Here is a 22,259-nt window from a genome sequence, read left to right on the forward strand (position 1 = left end):
AAACTTTTAAGATCAAATACCGCCCTTCATACCATGAATTTATATCCCTTAAAGAGTTCCGGTGAATTCCATATTCCATACTTAGAGATTTGTACGGCCCTAAAAGAGTTGCTGAACAACTTACTGCCCTTCAGGCTTTGCCCGTATATACTGTTTTTGAGGATGAGAAGTTAATAGCGTCGGGCAAAAAATCGCATAAAAAACATAACCGACTAAACGTGGGAAGAATTGCTCTCGAACGACTAGTGGGAGCTCTAATCAATTGCAGCCTGCTTCAGTCGGGTGGGGGGGGGGCTTTAAAAGGACTCAGAAGTGCAATAGTGGGCTTCAAATAACAACATAGAAGTTAACATATACCACTATTAAAATTTAAAGTGAAAAATGTCATAAGTTACGGCGCACTTTTCATTTGACTTTTAAAATTAAATTGCCGCCAATTGAGTTCAGCTGCTTGAAATTGTGACTGAGAGAGAATTTTAGATCACGCGAAACGCAAAAAGTCAAGGGCGTAAAAGTCACTCGAAAAGTCAAAACTGTCAAGCAAAAATTTTGCATAAAAAAGACACACGTTTACAATAATTGCTATGAACTTCGTTCAAGAGCAATTCAAAAGACCACAGGACTAATATAATTGCTATAAACTTCGTTTGCGAGCAATTGATAATTCCACGAAACCAGTAAAACATACCCGGCAGATTGCCGGAAAATAGCCGCCGTTGATTCCCATAACTCTCTTGGGATTGAAAGAAAAGAAAATATCGACAAAAATTACATTTTTTAAGTGCGATTTATTTTGATGTGATTTAGTAATTGAGCATACTCCTGTCTCTCAGTGAGAGGCTACAGGGTCTAGTATCAATACCAATAAGCATTATAGATAGTAACTAAAACTTATGAGAACAAAGTTCAAGTACCGGGCATCTAAAAATGGGCTTTATGGGTTTATCCCGTTTCTATTTCTGACTTTGATTTTTTATGCTGACTCTCTTCATTTTGAATTGCTTTGCTGAGCAGCTGCTGTTTAAAAGGACTTTGAGTAGAATGACAGAAGAGTGAAACTAGCCTAGAGAAGTCAACAAGATTTCACGCAAAATGTCGAAAAAGCGGCAAAATGGGTAAAGCGAAAAAAAGTTCGACGAAGTAAAAAAAACAAAATAGGAGCGCTATAATAGCTGGCTGAGAAGATGAGGGCGGCTATTAATAAAAAAATTGTCATCTAAGCAACACAAAGCAAACTTAGAAAGGCTTCCGTTACACTGAACATTTTTCTGTCGCAAACATTAATTTAGCACTGAAGATTTATGTACACTGACTCACCTTCGGTTGCCATGGAGATGTTGAGTGCCTCTTCGATCTGTTTCTCGAGTGGTTCCTGTGTGTGCTCAGTCCACACTCCAGCCTCACTGCAGTTCAGCACTGCAATCTCCCTTTGTCCATTACACAGGTCCGCAAAGTGAGGCACCTCCAGGATCACAGTGCTACAATAACATACACATATGCATTCCAGCCAAAGCTGGCCGCCGCTTCATACAAGAGAAACATAGGGCCTATTTCTCCATATGCAGATATCCAAAAATTTCAGTTTCAGGGAACTCTAAATACTGTGATTGACAGAATGTGGGGATAAACAAGATTTATTTAATACCAAGTTCTTGGAATGACATCCATTATTTTCAAAACTACATAGCAACCATTATATTAGGCGTCAACATAAACAATGCACAAAGTGATCCTAAAAACTATACTTATGCAGGCAATTTTTACTAATTTACCCGTTGAATTTCAAATGAGGTGGGTCCATTTCCAGAGGTCTAGCGGCAAAAGCTTCTCCTTCGGCTTTTGGGTACTTCTTAACCATCTTCTCGGGTCGAATGTACCTGCACTTAATTCTAGTGGGCTCGTCCACTCTTCTCGGCGGAATTATAATTCGGATTCCCGAGTGACGTGCTCCTCGCTGAGTGACTCCTTTGGCAGTCACCACGAAGGACACGAAGAACCTGAAAACCATAATCACTAATTACAAATGTTCAAAACCCTAATTTCTTCATTTCTACACATTGAGTGTAAAATATGTCTTAATGGTGCTCGACAAGAAAATATGCCAATGTCAGCTCAAATCCCTACCCACGATTCAACTTTAAACTCGGAGAGAGTGGAGTAAGCAGATGACTGTAACCAAAGGAAAGAAATACGCGTACATCAAGGGGGGGGGGGGGCATTTTGGCAAAGCTAGTTTTATTGAGAGCTTAATGAGTTGCCATGGAAATAATTTGCTCAGCATCAACTCGTACTTGACTTAAACGATAGCTTTTGGGCAAATTCAAGAAATCATCCCTACTCACGCGTTCTCATTTACACACTATGTTAAACGTTTATTGTTTCATTTCCAGTCGGTAACGGTTGCATAATTATAAGTGCGGAAAGGAGTATATCTGAAATTCTGTAAGCGTTTCACTATCCAGAATCGCAGGCGTTCTTTTGTTTTATTTCATTGCAGAACACAATCCGATTATGCAAATGAGAGACTCGTGTGCCACTTTAATATTGCTTTGAAAGATCTTTATGATGTCTCCTGAAAAAGTGGACACAATCCGAAAAATGACAAGCTAATCTGCAACTTAAATTCCCACAACCAAGAAAGTTGACATTGACCCCACCTAAGATTTAAAGAACAGAATGAAGGAGAAATGAAACAAAAAGCAGGTGTTTTAGGGATTCGAAAATGAATCTAGGTAGAATCTAACAGATAATATACCTTGTTCTGTCAAAGGAAAAATGATCACACAATCAGACAGTACTCAATCATGCAGTCGAGTTTAAAGAACACTGAAAACATAACCCACGCAAGAGGTAAACATTGCTCTCAATCAAGTAGCACGGACTGGATTTAATAGTAGCTAAAATAAGCGTGAGTAGGTTAGCCTCAATAGTGAAGGGGCGCTGGCAAAAAGGATTAATCCAAGCGTTAAAAAAATTACTGCACCTTTAGAAAAACCAGTGAATGGTATTCCTAGAGACTATTGCTCCTATACCTCTTATTGCTTTTGGGCTTTGCCAGTTTATACCGTTTCTGAGGACCAAAAGTCAAATCGGCTTAAAAATCTTACTTAAAAAGATTAGAAGGACAAAAATAATTGCTACAAATTTGGTTTGAGAGCAATGAAAGAGTTAACGTGACAAGCCCAATTTGTACACAGATAATTGGAAAGACAGTATCACAATTAGACCAATTATTTTAAATGGTCAGATTGATTACACATTCATTAACATCCCAAGTTACGTCCAGCTAATGCTCCAGGTTTAATATCGCCACTAGATCATAATTTTCAGAATACGATGGCATGAGAACCCACAGTGTCAAATCAAAGAATCTTTTGAAATAAATTAGACCTACCCAGCCCTTCGTGATCTGGCCAAGTCAATACCGTCATCTCCCTCGTCACTAGATAAGGTTCCACTTTTCATCCTGTTCAGATCTGTCACTGAAAGACGGTTCCAGGTATCGTACCTCTCCCTAGAACAGCAGATGATGAAAGTTCCCTTCTTAACAATGACCGACTTTTAATGATAAGAGAAGAGGAAGCGATATCATGTGAATGTATAAAACAAGCATCGTTAATCAGTTAAGAAGTAGCGCTATTTTATGCATTATAAATTACAAAAGCTTAAAGATTATATCTTCAATTTAAATTGTCCATCTGTCTCGCCAAATAAGGTTATGACTAAAACAATTGTATGGTATTGTGACAGTTTTATCTTGGAATGTTTGATACTTAAAGGAGTTAAAAATATATCAAAGCAAATGAAGCTCATAATAGATTTATGATCCTTGTTTTCTAATATTTGCTAATTTCCACCATTTCATTACAGTTCATCTTTTTCGTTTAATATTAAAATTAAAATATTAAAATTACACAAACCTTTCGCTGTAAAAAGTTATTTCTTCAGGAGATTTCCGTAAAATCGGGTCTTAAATTTTAATTGCCTGCATCGCACATTCAATTTTTCTAATAATTTTTAGCAGCAAATATTGTACCGATAAGAGAGATAAACTAAAGTAATTCGATATATACTGACTGCCATCCCTATCGACAGAAGCGCAATTGACCATTTTAGTATTTAAATAGCTCTCGTGCACATACTTAGTTTCCGTTCTAAATGTCATTTATTTTATTGGAATTGCAACCAGCTCTCTTCTTGAGTTTAAATACTTCTGTTGAGAAACATTGAGGAGACAGCTAACAAGGAGCCGGTGACCATCATTACATCCAATGCTTGATTTCAAAAATACAATATGTAAACTAACTTGTAAGAGGTAATAGTCAGTCCAGAGATATTTGAGGTTCCACTGGTCGGTCGACTGGAGAAGCCTCCAATTATGTCTCCACTAGTCGGCCTCGAGTCCTGAAAGAGCACATCATAACCACTACAAACCATATTTTATTCAGGTTGAGGAAAAAGAGGAAAAATTGATAACAGAAACATAGCTAGATGCACACAGATTGGGCCACTGAGGGGTTTATCCGAAGCTAGAGTAAACTAGTGTACTTTTGACAACTTCAGCGCAAAAAATGAACAAAATTAAAATTGGATATAGACCACTGGAAATGGCGGTAAACGATGGTTGAACGGTGAGCTCAATATAATCCACAACTAAGTGAACAGGATAATGAAAAGGCTTAATTGCGTGGAGAAAACAACAGAAATTTTCGACGATTTTTTCCACCTCGGAAACAATTTAAATCAACTTTTTGAGCAATGAGAATATCAGACATTTATTTACGCAGACACAACTGACTTTTTCTTAATAGTTGGCACGATTATCCGGAAATCATTGTATACAATACAAGGGAAGATTGGCACCAGCTTTGCTCCGCAAAAGAAGTGATCCAACCTATAAAAACACAGCCGCCATATTGCCGGAAAAAAGCCGCCGTTGACGCGCTCGATGAACTTTGATAACCTAATTCTCAAAGACTTTATGACCGGGCTTTATCGGTTTATCCCGTCTCTTTTGGTTTTGCTCTTTTGACCGTGACTGTATTCACTAACTTGTGTAATTCATTGAGTTAACGGATTTAAAAACCATTCAGTTGAAACAGTGAGTGAGGTAAGTCAGAAGTCAAACGTGAAAGTCGTGACTTATGTAAAACAAAAAACGTGATCAAACGGTAAAGAGAGTTAAAAAAACATAGCAGGACAAGTCCTGACGAAAGAATTCAAAGAATTTCAAAGAATTCTAAAGAATTCTTAGAAAAAAATTCAAAGATTTTCCATTGACTTAACAAAAAACTAGACCTAAAACGGACTATGAGTGAATTGGTAAAACCATTTCTAAAAAAATCAGACAAAGAACAAAAAAAATCAGAAAATCAATGTAAAAATGCCGCATGTGAACAAAAAACCACTAGCGAGAAATGGAAATCTGGTTCAAACAAAAAACTAGGCCTAGAATTAGCTATGAATGGATTGGTAAAACCATTTAGAAAATCAGATCCAAAAAATTGAAAAAACAGTAAAAATCAAAGTGAAATTGCCACATGTGAACAAAAACCCACTAGCGAGAAAGCGAATTTTTGTTCAAACACCGTTTTCTCACTCTACTTTAAAAATAGAGCGAAAAAATGTCACGCCGCAAAACCACTCGCTTTTTCGCTCCATTTCTTGTTCCGGCGTGACCAAAATCACTACTCCAATTTGACTTCAAAAATCAAGAAAATGTGCGAACAGATCTTAAAAAAAAGACAGCGCTCCAATACAATTCAAATTCTTTGAACTGTAAAAAGATAGCGCCTAAATAATAGCCGTTTGAGAGGCTGACGGCGGCTACTAATAACAACCTTTTCCATGAGATAAAAGCAGACAAGAATAATGAGTGATAATTTGCAGTCCAAATGTGAATAGAGAAGTTAAAACTTTTCTAATAATTTTCTAAAAACATTCAAACTGAAGGTTCTTCTTTTAGGATTAGAGGGCCATGCAGAACAGTATCCCAATTTTTAATAGCTGTTTTAAGGTTGTTTTTTTTGAAGCTCAATCAATATAAGACAAAAATATGAAAAATCAAAATAAGCTGAATCAAATTGTTAGTTTCTGTGGCCTCTAAAACGTTTTAAAGATCAATCAATAAACAACTCTTCGTTACCAATACGATGAGTGAACTGGGGAAAATTAGCTGGATCGACTGACGGCGAGAACTTCTTAATGAACTTCTAAAAAAACAAGAACAATTTTTGTTAAAGTGAGCTTCGTGAAAACAAAATTAATCTCAATTTCTACAGTGAAAGAAGGTATATCCTTGTCAATTAATACCGCCGTCATCTTTCCAGTCGGCTATTATTCCGCTTATACCTTTTACGATTCAAAGAATTAAGTTGTGATCACATTTTTCCGACGACTAAGAGCGTCCAAAACGTGTCCCACAGCTGGTTGGAGAAGTCTTCCAAGATCTTAGTGTGCTTGAAGGTGCTGGAAAGACCTTTATTTAAAAAACTGAGAATGATACTTTTAAAAAACTTTTCACCAAGAAGGCATGAACAGAAAACACTCTCAACACGTGCCGTTTTTAAGTGCGGCATCGACTTTAAAATCCTGTTTTAAACATAGCCGGCAAATTGCAGGAAAATAGCCGCCGTGGAGCCCTTTGACGCACATGAAACAGAAAATAAGAAAAAATTGCCAGAATTTTTATAAGTGTCAACGTGTTCTTATTTGGTGTGTAAATGCTGCATTTTCAGTTACACTAAATTCAGCTTCTAAACTGAAGGCTTTAAGCATAATACTAATGCAAGCTAGCAATCGCTTTAATGACCTTTGATAACCTACCTAATGCATTAGGACTTAATGACCGGGCTTTATATGTTTATCCCGTTTCTTTTGACTTTGACCATATTCAATATATTACTTAATTCAATACGTGAAAGAATTTAAAATCCATTTAGTTGAAACATTGACTGAAGTAAATCAGAAGTCAAGCGTGAAAATCGTCACTTATGTAAAACGTGAAAACGTGATCAGGAGGTATAGCGGATTAAAAAACGGAGAGCGCCTAAATAATAGCCGCTGAGAGGCTGACGGCGGCTATTAAACACATTCTGAAAACTTTCACTCGAAAAACGCTAAACCAATACTCCTCTTCGAGTCGTAAAAAGGAGAGCGCCTGAATAATAGCCGTTGAGAGGCTGACGGTGGTGACTTAACATGTCAAAAATATTTGCTCTCGAATTACAAAGAAGGTAGCTCACGATTAAGTACATAGCTTGTGATTAAGCTTAGGATCCCGTTTCTTTTGAGAAAGTGAAAGAACTTTCTCAAACAAAAAATGTGAAAGTTTTGCGAAAAAAAGATGCGAACACGACTGCAACAACTGCTTCAAACTACGATTGAGAGTAAATAACAGCTTTCAACTTATACTGCGTTTAGAAACATAAACATAACCAACTAACGTCGAGCGAATTGCTCTCAAACAATCGGCGAGCGTTTGACTTCGTCAGTAGCAAGCCACGGTATAATGAGGTTAGCTTTAGCTTGATTCGACTCTGCAACTTAGTTTTCTAGCCGTGTAAGTAAATAAATAAAAACTGATATTTTAAAAATTTAAAAGAAAAGCTTCCAGATTTCGCAGTGAAAATGTTCAAAACTAAATTTTGTCTCTGGAGTTAAGTCAAGTAACCTATCTGCAAGGCTTGAAAAACTTCTTTGGCCAGTTATGATCGATAAACACAGAAAAGTACAAAAATATTCAAAAATTGTGAAAACAATAGCAAATTTCAACAAAATTCAAGATATCAAAATCTCCAAAACCATTTAATCATCTTAAGAGACTATCCAGAATCCCTATTTTAAGCTTTAAATAGATTCACTGGCTCATAAAGATCCTTTAACTTGGAACAAGATAATAATTTTCCGGAAAATTGAAAAAAATCCAAATTTATAAAAAGATTGCTAAAGAAATTTTTTGCAATCAAATTTATAAAAAGATTGCTAAAAAGATTTACTAAAGCTGGAGTCATTAAAATATTGATAACCATTCCATTAACTCCATTTACTATGCTACAGTTTATCATCAAATCTTGGAGGAGGTCCTTAGGACCCTGGTGCCGGAAAAAATGATTAAAAACTTCAAAAAGATTAAAAAAAAACATAAAAAATTGCAAATAATTTTAAAAAATTTCTGATATCAAAATCTTGAAGAATATTCCCTTACATCTAGAAGCTATTCAGTAGCCTACAATCAAACCCTAGAGGAGGTTATGTGGCCCTTGAGGCTGGAAAAACCTAAAAATTATAAATTAAAAAATCTAATAATTTGCTAAAATGACAAAAAACAGCTAAAATTGGTGATAATAAAAGTTGAAACCTAATCCATGGCTATAAAACATTTTCCATTAACTTATTATCAAAACCTAACGGAGATTTTCTGTTAGGCTAAAAAACCTTAATAATGACAATAAATGTCAAAAATTGAAAAAAAAAAATAGCAAAATTTGTAAAAATGCTAAAATTCGCGATGTTAAAATGCTGTGCTGAAACCATTCCACTACCACTAGAAACTATGCAGTAACCCATTATAAAACACTAGAGGAGGCTCCTTGACACCTAGGGCTGCAAAACTCAAAAAATGACAAATTTTCAAAAAGCTTGAAAAAAATTGTGAAAATTAGTATGAAATTGTGTGTTTTTAGCGATCGGTTGTTCAAGCGAAGCCAGGGGGGGCAACAATGGGGTGGGGGTCAACACCGCAGTGGGGGGGGGGGGGTAGGGGCACTAGTGGGGGGGGGGGGTCAACAATTGGGGTGTCTTCGAACTCTAAGAATCGCCCTTCACACCATTCACACCTTTACCTATTATCGAACCCTAGAGGAGGTTCTTTGACACCCAGTGCAGATAAAAATAAAAAAATGTCAAAAATTTTCAAAAAGCTTGAAAAAATTGCAAAATAGTAAAAAATTTTGTTTTTAGCAAGCGAATGTTCGTCAGCGCAAGCGGTGTTGTGGGGGTCACCGGGGCTTGATTGGGGGGCACCGGGGGTGGGGGGCATCAGTGCGGTGGGGGGCATCAGTGCGGTGGGGGGGGGGGGCAATAGGGGGAGGGGGGGGGGGGTCAAGAACCGCCCTTCACACCATAAGTATAAGTCTCCAAAACAGTTTGCGCTGAAACAGAGTTGAAAGGCTCTAAGAGCACTTAATGCCCGCTGGGTGCTACCTGTTTATCCCGTTTTTGAGGACCAAAAGTCAAAAGCGTCAGACGAAAAATCGGTCAAGCGAAAAATCGCATAAAAAAGACCGACAAGACTAATATAATTGCTACAAATTTCGTTTGAGAGCAATTAATATAACTAAGAAATAGAAAAACAATAGGTTCAATTACAAGAGTTTAAATAAATTTACTAACTGGGTTGAGGAAGGAGTTGTTGTTGAAAGTGTTGAGTCGGTTGGCGACTGTAGGGTTGAAAATGATGTCGTCCTGGTTGAGCCACTCCTCATCGTCATTGGTTACGAAAGGCGTGTTGATATCATCAACTAAACACAAAGTCAAGCTCATCAACAATCGCAATTCATTTGAAACCAAAAACTCGATAAGATAGCGAGAATTCATATCATTTAAATTGAATTGGGTGAGTGCTGGGTTAAGACTTGAAGTTAATCATATCGACTTTATAAAGACAAACGGCATGTTAGCATGTGTCACAACAGTTTCATGCAACTGAGCTAGTGGCTTATTTTTCTCCTTCATTTAGGACCTAATAAAGATCAACCAAAAACAGAGTCAGCAGAAATTACTGATGGAATTTTGAACCATTTCCAAGTAGGGCTAGGTAGCAGTCCCGAAAATAACGTTATGTTCGCATCTTTCCAACTTTTCATTTTGATACTATTTTGGTGATAAGTAAATTAAGGGAAAATTATCGAAGGTGATACGTGATACAGTTGCGGACACATTAACTAGAAGACTTAACTCAGATAGTGGACACTGAACCTTATACATAGTGCGTAATACATAAACCCTTGACCACTCAAATGTCCTTCTAGCATCAAAGGGCTGAGAGCCAGCAATCACAAACAAACTCTTTTCAAACAAGCGGAAAGCTACAAAAATAATTTACACTCGGTGGTTTTTTTTCCTGAGTTCAAAAAAGAGACGTGATAAAAGATACATTATGTTGAAACCCTGTTACTTTTAAAAATGCACAAGTTTTAACAAGCTAGAAATTTTATAAGACCATCTTATATTACTTAGTCAATTAAATGAGCCTACAAAGATCGTAAATATGATATATTAACAGAATCGACCCTCTCCTTTTATGTGATCTCAAACTTCTCCATGATCAAGCCCTGGACACGGTACACTGTATCTCCTATACAATCCTATGGATCTAGTCAGGTTTGAAATAACAGCGGGCCTCATAACAAATATCAGTTTACAATGTTAGATGTCACCCGTGATTGATGCTTTCAACTCTTTAGTTGGGCTTCTGATCAATAGTTACTACATTAGTACATTAAACATTGACAATGTATATTGCACAGTATTACTAACCTAGCATATACTCGGCTGAAAATCAGTAAAACTTTAGTTGATCAGAACTAAAATGTCCACCAGTACACGCAAAGCTGCAGTGAAGCTGAGTCCTCAAACCTGACTAAATCATTCGATCAAAATATTCACTTATTAAACGTAAAATTTGAAACAAAAAAATGGTCACAGCGGAAATGGCCAAGTAGGCTATACACCTTGTGGAACAAACTCTCAAAGCTCACACGACCTGATGACCGGTCATTCCGATCAGTAAACAGGATCGAGACGACAACCATAATTAGTAGACAATAATAACTTCACTCCATTAGTCTTGTACAATCCTCAGTTCGCTAATACTCCTAAGCTTAAATTTCAAGTGATCAAATGAGCCAAGTGATGGCAAATTCAATGATCTATGATCAAACAGTGCTACTACATAAAACAGTTAACTCAGTGGAAGGTGCTTTTATCAACGGAAGTAAATGTTCAGATAGCAAATTGCACATGACGAATGACTCGTTTTGTCTTTAGTATTCTTAAAGCAAGCAAATTTTAGTTTCTCTGCTGTAGTCTGTAAATCCCAAGTGACTATTATCATCAATTTGACTAACGAAGATCCAAAAGAGGGCTCTTTAGTTTACACGAATTCAACTTAGATGAATTTGTCTCTTTATTCGAAATTTATCCGTAAAAACAACTAACGTCAGGCGAATTGCTCTCAAACGACCGTCCAGCGGTTGACTTTGGTAGTAGCCAGCTGGGGCTTAGGGATGCTAGCATGGGGGCGCTGAGGCGACTGAGGGGGAGATTTTGAGGTTAGGGAACCTAATCTAAAACTTTAAGATTAGGGAACCGCCTTTCACGCCATGAAATTGTCTCCTCAAAACAGTTTTGTTGAATCCCATTCTTTGAGACTGGCAAGGCTCTAAGAGAAGTTGATGCCCTCCGGGCGTTGCCTTTTCATCGTGTTTTTGAGAACGAAAAGCCAAATGCGTCAGACGAAAAATCGTTCACGCGAAAAATCGTATAACCAAGACCACAAGACTAATACAATTGTTACAAACTTCGCTTGAGAGCAATTCAAGTTCAAAAATATCGGTGATGTTTTAAGTTTGAAAAATAAGGAAAGTAATATTGAGCTTCTTTTCTTTGTCGGAAGGAAAAAAAATATAATATTTTAATAATCGCAACTCTCCAAGCATTTGTGGAACTCTCGAGGGAACGAGTAACAATTTTTGTCAGAACTGAAAAATCTTTCAGCAAAATTTTATTTTTTAATTTTCTATCTACGGAAGAGCGGTAACCATTATTTGAACACTGAACGTAGCAATTTTACAGTTAACTACAGAGGATAAAAGAATTAGGGTCTTTTTTACCTCGGTAAAAAGCTATCATTCAAATTTCAAAAACTTAATAAAATATAGAACCTCAGCATGATGCAGAAAAAATTGAAAAAAAAAGTGCACATCAAAACGCTTTTTAAACATCAACTATTGAATATGAAATAATAATCAACTTTCCATACGTGTCTTGGTCTTAACCATTGCGGGGTCAAAGGTAGATAGAAACTATTGGGGCACGGGCAAATGTATTATTTTGTTTTCAAGAAAAAAACTTCATTTGGAAGCTGAGTTGAAAAGCATTTTCATTTAGCTTCCACGGTTCGAAATCAACAATCTGCTCTGATTAATTAAATAACAACACCAAAACAATTCAAAAACAAAATACTCACACATTTTTCGAGTTGTAACCTCTTTAATAGACATTAAAATTCCAAAATAAAGCCGGCAGATTACCGGAAAAAAGCCCTGATAGACGCTTGTGGCCGTCCAAGGAATTGAAAAAAAAACTAAAGAAATAAGATAGACAGATTGACCATCAGTAGTTTAATAGATCACTAGACTTTTTGGTGTTAGATTCGGAATCTCATTTTCATGAGACACATACCCTTTCAAAGCAGAAAGCCCTAAGAGATTTTTCAAAATTAACTTACTCAAAATAAAGAATTAGGGCATATACCTTTAGCACTACTTAGATGCACACAATTGATTTTTAACTAGCAAGCGCTCATAAAATTTAAAGTTCATTAAAAGAGTTCAGAAGTCACATTTTGAGTGAGTAAGTTACGTAATAGACCTAAAAGCAGAACAAATGATGTCACGCACACAGATTGTGACTGCAAAGCAGTAGAAGGCACTGAAATTGAAAAGGTCAATGGCAGATCTCGATGGAGACGACGATCTAAAAAAACATAACAGGACAAGTCCTGAAATACAACTCAAAAATTGTATTAAATTATGACCTGAAAAATATAAACTCTGCTTTAAAAGGCTGATGAGAGCTGTTAGTAATGAGACTATGCATAGAAACAACACCAAAACAACAAAAACAAGCAAGACTAAAAATTCAACATTAATTTTTTGAAAAGACTGGATTACCATCAAAAAACAACTGCTATAAACTCAAACTAACAACTATAATCCTCTATCTCTCATTAGCAACCTGTCATTAAATGTCGATAAGTCCTCTCATTAATAATATCAAATAAGACAAAAACAACAAAAAATCGCAATAAAACTCGCTGAAACTTTTTGAAACATCTTGGTATAAAAGTCACAACACGCAACTACTAATAAAGGATACAATTACATCAACTATTTGAGTCCTCAATGACCACCGTCGAGATCTGTCATCAATGAGATTAAGTGATAAGACAGCATCAAGTACAACAAATACTAGCAAAACCAAAAAAAATCAAAGATTTAAAAATAAAACGAACAAGCGTACAAGTCACAAAAAGTAACAGCTATGAACAGGAATTACGTGCCTCACTTGAAGCCTTTTGAGCAACCAATGAGATCAGTCAATAATCAGACTAAGCTAAGACGACAAAGTTCAAAAGAAAAACTTGGAAAACTCGATTATTATTGAAACAATTAGTGTCAAAGTCATAGAAAGCACTAGCTTTGAACAAAAACGATTAAATCGATAACTTTAACCCCAATTAGCAGCATCAGAGATCAATCCCCAATGCGATTAAACGATAACACATCAAAAAGTACAATAATACTTGCATAACTCAAAAATTCACTCCAAAGTTCTGAGAAAAAGTAGTGTCGAAGTCTTGAAAACCACTAGCTATTCACCAGAGTCATTAATTAGGTTCTTTATGCCTCATTAACAACCAATCACACCCAATGACACTAAGTGATAAGACATGATATAATGTAAAAAAGCCAAAAACTAAAGATTAAAAATAGATGCAAAGTCTTTTTAGCTGCCCTCAAATGAATTCAAGCAAAGGCAAATAGGAATAATTAGAACACATATTTACCGTCTTAAAAGCACTGACGGAGAGGAAACTCTGAGAAAAGATTTCGAATTGATGTACTTAAAAAATCCCTCTCAACTACCGCGAAATTAATCAAACACCAATTTCTCACTCGACTTTAAAGGTATTTTGAAAAAAGTCTCGCCTCAATCCTACTCCACCTTTCGCTCCCTTTAGTTTTTCAGAGTAAACAAAATCACCACTCTAATTTGAGTTCTCACTGACGCAAAAAAGCCAAAAATAGCGTGAACAGATCTTAAAGAAAAAGAAAGCGCACCAGTACAATTCAAATTCTTGAATTGTAAAAAACCAAGATGTCTCCAATTACAGCCACTATCGCTTCGCAGCTATTAAAACCTTTAAACCTCCAAAATGATGATTTTGGTTGGCAATGAGGAGTCACAAAAATTTTTAGGCAACGGTTTCAAAACGTTTCAAGCAACGTTAAACGCTATACAATCAACAAAAAATTACAATATTCTACATAACCTTTTTCGAAAAAATACATTCCAAGCAGATATCCGATTGGTATTTAAAAAACAGAAAAACATGGGAAAAGACATGATTCATGTAGGAACTTTTTAAAGTGTGAACTATTTAAATATCAATTTGTTGCAACACATTCTTCTGCCATCTAATGAGCGGATACAGGGCCTAATATCAACGCCAAATAGCATTAGAGATGGCAACTAAGACTTTTAAGGACAAACTTTAAGTAGCGGCATCTAAAATTGGGCTTTATCCGGTTTCAATTTTTAATTCCGTGTTGTGATACTGGTTCCGTTCATTTTAGATTGCTTTGCAGAGCAACTGCTGTCTGATAACATTTTTAGCAGAAGAGTGAAACTAGCCTAGAAAAGTCAAAAAGATTTCACGCAATAAGTTGAGCAAGCTGTAAACTAAGGTTTAGCAAAAAAAAGTTTATCGAAGAAGTAAAAAAATATAGCCAAGAAAATTTTGGAAACGAGTCCAAGAGCGGTCCTCATGAAAAAATAAACTTTCAAATCATCTGGTTCCTACTAAAGTGACTAAAAACAAAATATGACGATAGCCCATAAAACCAACTGAACTAAAATACATAACACCTACGTACAAAGAGAGCCAAATTTCTTGTACGCTATTGAAAATATCAAAGTACGCGAGCAACAAAAGTCAAGCGACGTTAGGCTCCCAGAACTTTATTTTGGAAAAAAAATTGAATACTGCAAGAAACTGACAAAAATTATTACAAAATTTATCAATTTCCGTAAATTCTCTCAATCGAACCACTATATCACAATACAAAAACAGTATTCAATTGCTAGCTAGATAAACTTTATCGCCTCCACTATAAACATTAGTTGTCGCTTCAAATCACAATGAACGCAGAAAACTAAACGGCCAAAAAATTAATCAAATCAAAATTAATCATGAGAAAGAACACTATTAAAATGCAGAGTTTCGTATGTTACCAAAGCAAGCCCTAAGTATATTCAGAGGAATGAGTTGTTCAAAATATGTAAAAGTGAATCTAGCAAAACCTCAGTGCCATATTATGTTAAATAAAATCAATTCAAATAAAAACTTGAAAATTCAAACAAAAAAGAAAAAACTATGCATTCAAATCAACAAATTTCAATTTAATAAAGACAAGACGAATAAAACTATAGGTCTCAGAATGTTAGAAAGAAATGCGCTAGGCTGTGGATTATACATTTATTGTGAAAACGATTCGCAATTTCGGAAAAAACTGGAAACTCTAAATAAAATCAAAATGAAACTTTGAGGTCAAAAAGCATGGATTTTTTGTTATCAAGCAATTGAGATTTGAGAGCATTACATAGCCATCTTCCTGTCCTTTTGGAATAAAAAAGAGCTCAATTGGGAACAGAAACAATTTGAAGAAATATGGTAAACAAATTTTACTGAATTTTAAAGATATCGCCAAAACCAATTCAATTAGCAACAAAACAAAACAAAAAAACACAGATGATGCACCAAAAGGTTTTTTATGGTAAAAAACCTTCACAGTACAAACAAAAAGGCTTAGAAAACTTTGACAAAAACCGCCAAAATTGGATTAGCATGTGCACAATTTTATAAAAACAAAAACAACTCACTTCAAAAAGGCATCCAATTCAGGAATTATCAAAAATGCGTGGACATATTTAATAACTAATTTGGTTTGAAAAAAGTCCGCCCAAAAGAGTAAAAAAACGTAGAAATTAATAATAAATAGCCAAAAACTGAAAAAAAAATGCGAATTATGGACCAATTTTGCACTTGAAACGCATTATTAAGCTCTCAGAAATATTGTGGAATCGATTTCAGAATTGTTGTCGATCAAAATTAACTTCTACAAAAAACCAAACATACCCGGCAAATTGCCGGAAAATAGCCGCCGTTGATTCCAATGAGCATGATTGGGATTGAAAGAATAGAAGATATTGAAAAAAAATTTTTGTACAAAAACATTTTTTAAGTCCGATTTATTTGATGGCATTTCGTACTTGAACATAACGTACTTCTGTTTCTTAGAGAGAGGCTACAGGTGCTATTATTAATACCAATAAGCATTAGAGATGGTAAATAAGACTTATAGGAACGACGTTCAAATAGCGGGCATCTAAAATTGGGCTTTATGGGTTTATCCCGTTTCTACTTCTGACTTCAATTTTTTATACTGACTCTGTTCATTTTGAATTGCTTTGCTGAGCAACTGATAATCAAAATCACTTTTAGCAGAATGAGAGAAGAGAGAAACTAGCCTAGAGAAGTCCAAAAGATATCACGCAAAATGTTGAAAAAGCGGCAAAATGAGGTAAGGCGAAACATTTTTTTATTCCACGAAGTAAAAAACATAGCAGGACAAGTACTGACGTACAATTCAAAGAATTTTCATTGACTAAACAAAAAAACTAGACCTAGAATGGACTATGAGTGAATTGAGAAAACCATTTTAAAAAAATCAGATCAAAAAATAAGAGAAAAAAACAAAAAATCAATGTCAAAAGGCCGCATGTGAACAAAAAAACCACTAGCGAGAAATGAAAATTTAATTCAAACAAAAAACTAGGCCTAGAATGAGCTGTGAATGGATTGGGAAAACCATTTAGAAAAAATCCTATCCAAAAAATCGAAAAAACAGTAAAAATCAGAGTGAAATTGCCGCATGTGAACAAAAAACCACTACCGAGAAACCGAATTTTTGTTCAAACACCATTTTTGCACTCTACTTTAAAATTAGAGCGAAAAAAATTCACGCCGCAAAACCACTCGCTTTTTCGCTCCATTTCCTGTTTCGGCGTGACCAAAATCACTACTCCAATTTGACTTCAAAAATCATGAAAATGTGTGAACAGATCATAAAAAAAAAACATAGCCGGAAGAATTCCGGAAACGACTCGAAGTAAAAATCTGAATCTGACGAAGAAAAAATTCTCACTAATCAGATGCATCACCAGCATATTACCAATCACCAATCGACAGATAGCGTAACCAATTCACAAAGAAAATACTGGAGAACTGGAAACTTGACAAAGGAGAAAATAAAAAAAAAAATTATTCTCTAAAAGCCCAAATAAAATTCTCTACAAAAAGATAACATGCAGTTTCCCATCTATAACTAATAGAAATCAATTAGTTATATATTTGGCTAGATCAATCGCCCACCTAGTACTTGCAGAGAAATGTTAAACAAAAAACTAAAAAAGACTATTAAATCTTGAACGAATTAGAAATTTGTATAATTTGTTTAAATGAAAACTGCCCTCCTGCTAAGCCTTCAAGTGCAAATTCATAGTATCCACACCTACAAAATGCTCCTTATTGAGAAAAAGTTGCCAACAAAAAACATTAAATTGGAAGAAGTAGGGAAAAAAACTTAAGAAAAAAGACAAAAATTGGCCAAAATTTGCTCTGATTTACTCGAATTTCTTTAACAAAAACAACTCGAAACTAATATCAATCAAAATGAAAAACATCCAAAAGAACTAAAACAGCTGACTTCCACTATAAAACTCCCCAAATGATATCAAAGGTTGAAAAAGAATAGAAAGGACATTTAAAACCAAATTGAACAAAAAAAACGAGAAAAAGTAAGGTGTTTTTTTAAATTTTACAAGAAAAAAGCCAAATAAAATTATTTTGATCAAATAGAGCAATGAATTGATCGCGAAATAATGGACAAGTAATGGACAAGCTAAGAAAATGTCTACGATTGAAAAAAAAAGCGAAAAAGCAAACAAATTTCAAAAAATGGTTGAAAAATTTTCAATTTTTCTGTCATTTTTCTTCAGAAAAAAAGTTTTATACCAGCAAAATTGTAATCAATTTGTATCCCTGATATTCCTTGAGTAACGAGCTTCTATGCAAATTGCACTTAAAGCAGTAAAACAAAACAAAAGGCCGAAATACAATAAATTTCGTCGAAAAATCAGCAAAACTGATCAAAAACCTCCAAATTTGCATAAAACTCAAATTAACTACTTGAAACCTTTCATTCCTATCAGAACGAGCCCAAATCCAATACAAAATCATAATCAAACCTCAAAAACAAGAAAAGTTTCAAAAAAACTGCTTTTAAAAGCCGCAGGTAAACAAAAAAATTTCGCTCGCTCAGAGAAAATTTTTTCACACATCAATTTCTCGCTCTCTCAAAAACAGCGGTATGAACAAAAAACCACTCTCGTTTCGCTCCGCTCTTCACTTTTGTTCAGCAACCAAATCACTCGAAATTTTTTCACGCGTTTCATTTCCCGCTTCAAAATTCACTCCAATAAAATTGATTAAAAAAAAAAGGACTTCTCCAATACTCCTCTTCGAGTCGTAAAAAAGACAGCGCCCCAATACAATTCAAATTCTTTGAATTGTAAAAAATAGGAGCGCTATAATAGCCGGCTGAGAAGATGAGGGCGGCTATTAATTACAATAAAAAAATTGGGCCAAATGGACGAAAACTCGGCTAAAAACTGTCATCTATATGCGCCAATCTATCAAAAACTCTTCAAAGTCGAAAAGTCATTCACTGAACGCAGCGCATGAACAAAAAACTTCTCTCGCTCGGAAAAAAATAGTTAACACGGCAATTTTACACACTTTCACTATTAGGTCAAAACGCCGCCTGAACAAATACACTTCCGGTAAAAAAAACAAATACTCCTCTTCGTAAAAACAATTGTAGCGCTATAATAGTGGGCTGAGAAACTGAGGCGGCTATTAAACAACTAACCTGTGTTTTTCGTGAATAAATCAATCAAAAAGCGACATTAAAAAAAAGCGAATTTGCTCTAACATAGCTGAGGAAAAAAACATAGCTGAGGCCTATTATAAACTCGCAATAATATAACATTCATTTGTAACTTCTTCTTTGAGACGCGTAATCGAGAGGACTTGGATAAATTAAAACAGGACAAAACAGTTAGTTCACTCGCAATTCCACGAGGTCAATTTTAAAGTCCAGAATGTAATATCATTTCTGATACTTACTATCATCTTCTTCGATGTCGTCGACGTTGAATGGTTCAATGGTTTCTGGCTTGTGCTCTTGGGCTATGTCATTCTCCATGTCCTAAAACACCAATACAATGTGAACAAATGGTATCAGTAATCAATTACTTTCGGCGGGACGAAAATATTGATGAAAGAAAGAATAAATGAACTTTTGAACCTGGTATGATAAGTCAGCATCAAATGGCTGCAACAAAATACCAACAACTAGTATCCATAATCATATCGTACTTAAAAATAGATTCCGAAAAACAGCCTTCAAAAGCATCCTATGAAAGCTAAACAAAAGATGACATGAAACAAAACAAACATGACGCAATATGAAGAGTATCCAAATATTCAGGTACATGACTGCGCCTAAAAAATCTCATCATTAGGTCAATTTGAGTTTGTTCATTGGAACAGACATCGCAAGGTTTTATTTTTATTGACGATTTACATTAGCAGGGATAAATTCATACTTCGAAGAATGCCGGGAGACAAATCTACTTCATTCACACTCATATCTTGCAAATTTAATTAGCATCAGTCTGAAAATTCATCCCACTCATTGGGTCTATCCGCCGGCTTTTAATGGCCCACGTATATAAAACACTGAAAAATTTATGAGCTCAGTACATGCGCACTGTCGATGGTTTGAAGGTACGCATGAAACAGATTGAGGCTGCATTAAATGCACATGCCGTTGAAAACGAAAGGGTGCACTGCAGCCTTTACCTTTCAGGTAGATCAAAGCCTCCTATTTATTATTATTTACTTCCAGTTCCCAATAGAAACGCACACCGTATACCTTTATGCGTTGCCTCTTTCACAGTTGCACTGTAGGACTGATTGTCATTAGGGCTATATTGAAAATAGTCCGGCCTTCAACAAAAATCACTCTCGCTTCTTTCAAACGGAAATAGGCCAAAGAAACCAGCGAGCTTGAAAACAAAAATGGTAAAAATGAGAGCTAGCTGCTTCACGTTGCAAGTATGATTAATTGTCCTTGGGCATAATATCGATTGCTCAATAAATGTTCATATTCATTAGCATGAAAGTACATTAATTCAAACTCTCGCCAACGGCGCCTATTTATGCTATTTTACACATTTCAACGGACCATTTCGGTTTTAATACAAACTACAATAATATTTGGCCGGCGCAAACTTATTCCTGCAAAATATTTCGCAGGGTTCATATAAATGTAGTATTCATAGGTTGGGTAGAAGCTTAAGCGGTGTAGGTCGCTCCTTATTATGGTATTAGGGAGCGCATGAACATGTATTTTGAATCAAAATTCCGCGGAACCATAATCGTGTTTCTAATTCTGGGCGTAATATTACTGTTCCACTTCAGCTGAGCGCAGAGAATACTTTGTTCATGGGTTTGTGAGCTAGTAGCTGTTCGTACCAAATGTTGGTTATAGACAGTCTGGTGCAAAATTCTGACCGTTACTGAAGGACTGCAGCGAATAGAGATGGAACTATTTTGATTGTTTTAGCAGATTAGAGGGAGCCCCGATTCAAAACCCACTGTTTAATCACTCAACACACAATACAATCACTTGAAAGAGCCACAATTGTAAAATGACAAAGCCATGTTATTAGATAACACCCTTCAAAATCATCTGTTCACAGGAGCAATTTTGTGACTGTTTTTCAAACATTGAAAATTTCATATCTATGCTTTTAAGCTGAGCTACTTAGAGAAGACCAATCAGCCTCTGATCAAATAAATGCAATCTGGCAAATGTATACCAAAAACTGTAGAGAATTTTGAAATTCCAAAAAACCAACAATTAATAACCACTGCCAAAGAAGGGAAGGACACCGCATTTCTTTCCAGTAAACTAAATACGTTTACCTTAACAGTTAAAATAAGTTTAACCGAGTTTCACTCAACCTGAATGCTCATTTAAAACAGAATTAGCCTAACGATGCGCAACTCAATTTACAAATTTCAAATTCAGAAGCAATAAACGACAGCGGGCCACAAACTTCCCAAGCCAAAATTGATACGCAGAATGCAATCACGCCGGAAAAACTAAAATAAGTAAAACCAAGCCCAAAAAACATCCGGATGGGTCCAGAACTGGCCGCAGAAAGTATACAAAACTAATTTGAAAACACCAGCATCTCACCTTCCTTTCACCTTCCTAGAAAAACAAGGGAAAAAGAACAAATTTAAATAACAATTTAGATTATTTAAAAAAAATTGATGTCAAAATTTTTAAGACGAACAACAAAAGCCGTATGCATCATCATGCCAAAGCATATAAAAACGGTACACAATGCGACTAAGGCACAAAGTCTCAAAAAGAAACAACCGACAAACGTCGGGAAAATTGATCGAAAACGACCGCCGAGCAGTTTGCTGTCGGTAGTAGCCACCCAAGGCTTAGGGATATTAGCATTAGGGCGTATCAGGGGACAAGAGAAATGGGGGTCTACGCCGCCAGGTGCAGGCGGGCGGATGGGGAGAGTGGCGGGCTATGAGTGAGTGGGTGTTACCGGGATGGGTGGTGACTGAGGGGAGATGGGGGTGTGACTGAAGGTGGCACTCTTAGGATTCAGAGCCATCCTTCGCACTGTGAATTTATGTCTCCTCAAAGAAGTTTCTGTGAATTGCATCTCAAGGCTTTATGTTTATCCCATCCCGTTTTTGAGGACAAAAAAATTAAAGCGTCGGACGAAAAAATGGTCCAGCGAAAAATCGCATGAAGATCGCGGGAATAATTACAAATTCTTCTTAAAAACATGACATAGGACACATGTATTAAATTATAAGTAATGGTGAAAAGATAAACAACACCGAACACAGAAGTCCAAACGCAGCACGTTGACAATAACTTTCTCGAAAATTTGCTTTTTAAGTGATTCTGAAACAACTTCAGGCAACTTTTCCCTCCCTTTAAAGCTTCAAAGTTTTGAGCACCCGTGGA

At 35.7% G+C, this 22,259-nt stretch overlaps 1 protein-coding gene across 8 annotated transcripts in view; it reads right to left on the reverse strand.

The window, feature by feature from the left end:
* The window catches only part of LOC142339499 (uncharacterized), a 97,453-nt gene that overhangs the window by 22,235 nt on the left and 52,959 nt on the right, over nucleotides 1–22,259 (reverse strand). For 7 of the 8 annotated variants that reach the window (XM_075389563.1, XM_075389565.1, XM_075389568.1 and 4 more), the window contains exons 13-19: nucleotides 19,316–19,397; nucleotides 10,540–10,554; nucleotides 9,394–9,521; nucleotides 4,307–4,404; nucleotides 3,395–3,514; nucleotides 1,773–1,997; nucleotides 1,318–1,478 (exon numbers count right to left, since the gene is read on the reverse strand). In XM_075389563.1, coding sequence (XP_075245678.1) covers nucleotides 1,318–1,478; nucleotides 1,773–1,997; nucleotides 3,395–3,514; nucleotides 4,307–4,404; nucleotides 9,394–9,521; nucleotides 10,540–10,554; nucleotides 19,316–19,397 — 829 coding nt within the window. The remainder of the gene's footprint in view (nucleotides 1–1,317; nucleotides 1,479–1,772; nucleotides 1,998–3,394; nucleotides 3,515–4,306; nucleotides 4,405–9,393; nucleotides 9,522–10,539; nucleotides 10,555–19,315; nucleotides 19,398–22,259) is intronic. The other variant, XM_075389564.1, reaches the window with a different exon arrangement.

The sequence above is a fragment of the Convolutriloba macropyga genome, chromosome 5 (assembly GCF_964194025.1).
Source record: "Convolutriloba macropyga chromosome 5, txConMacr16.3, whole genome shotgun sequence".
Lineage (NCBI taxonomy): Eukaryota > Metazoa > Xenacoelomorpha > Acoela > Convolutidae > Convolutriloba > Convolutriloba macropyga.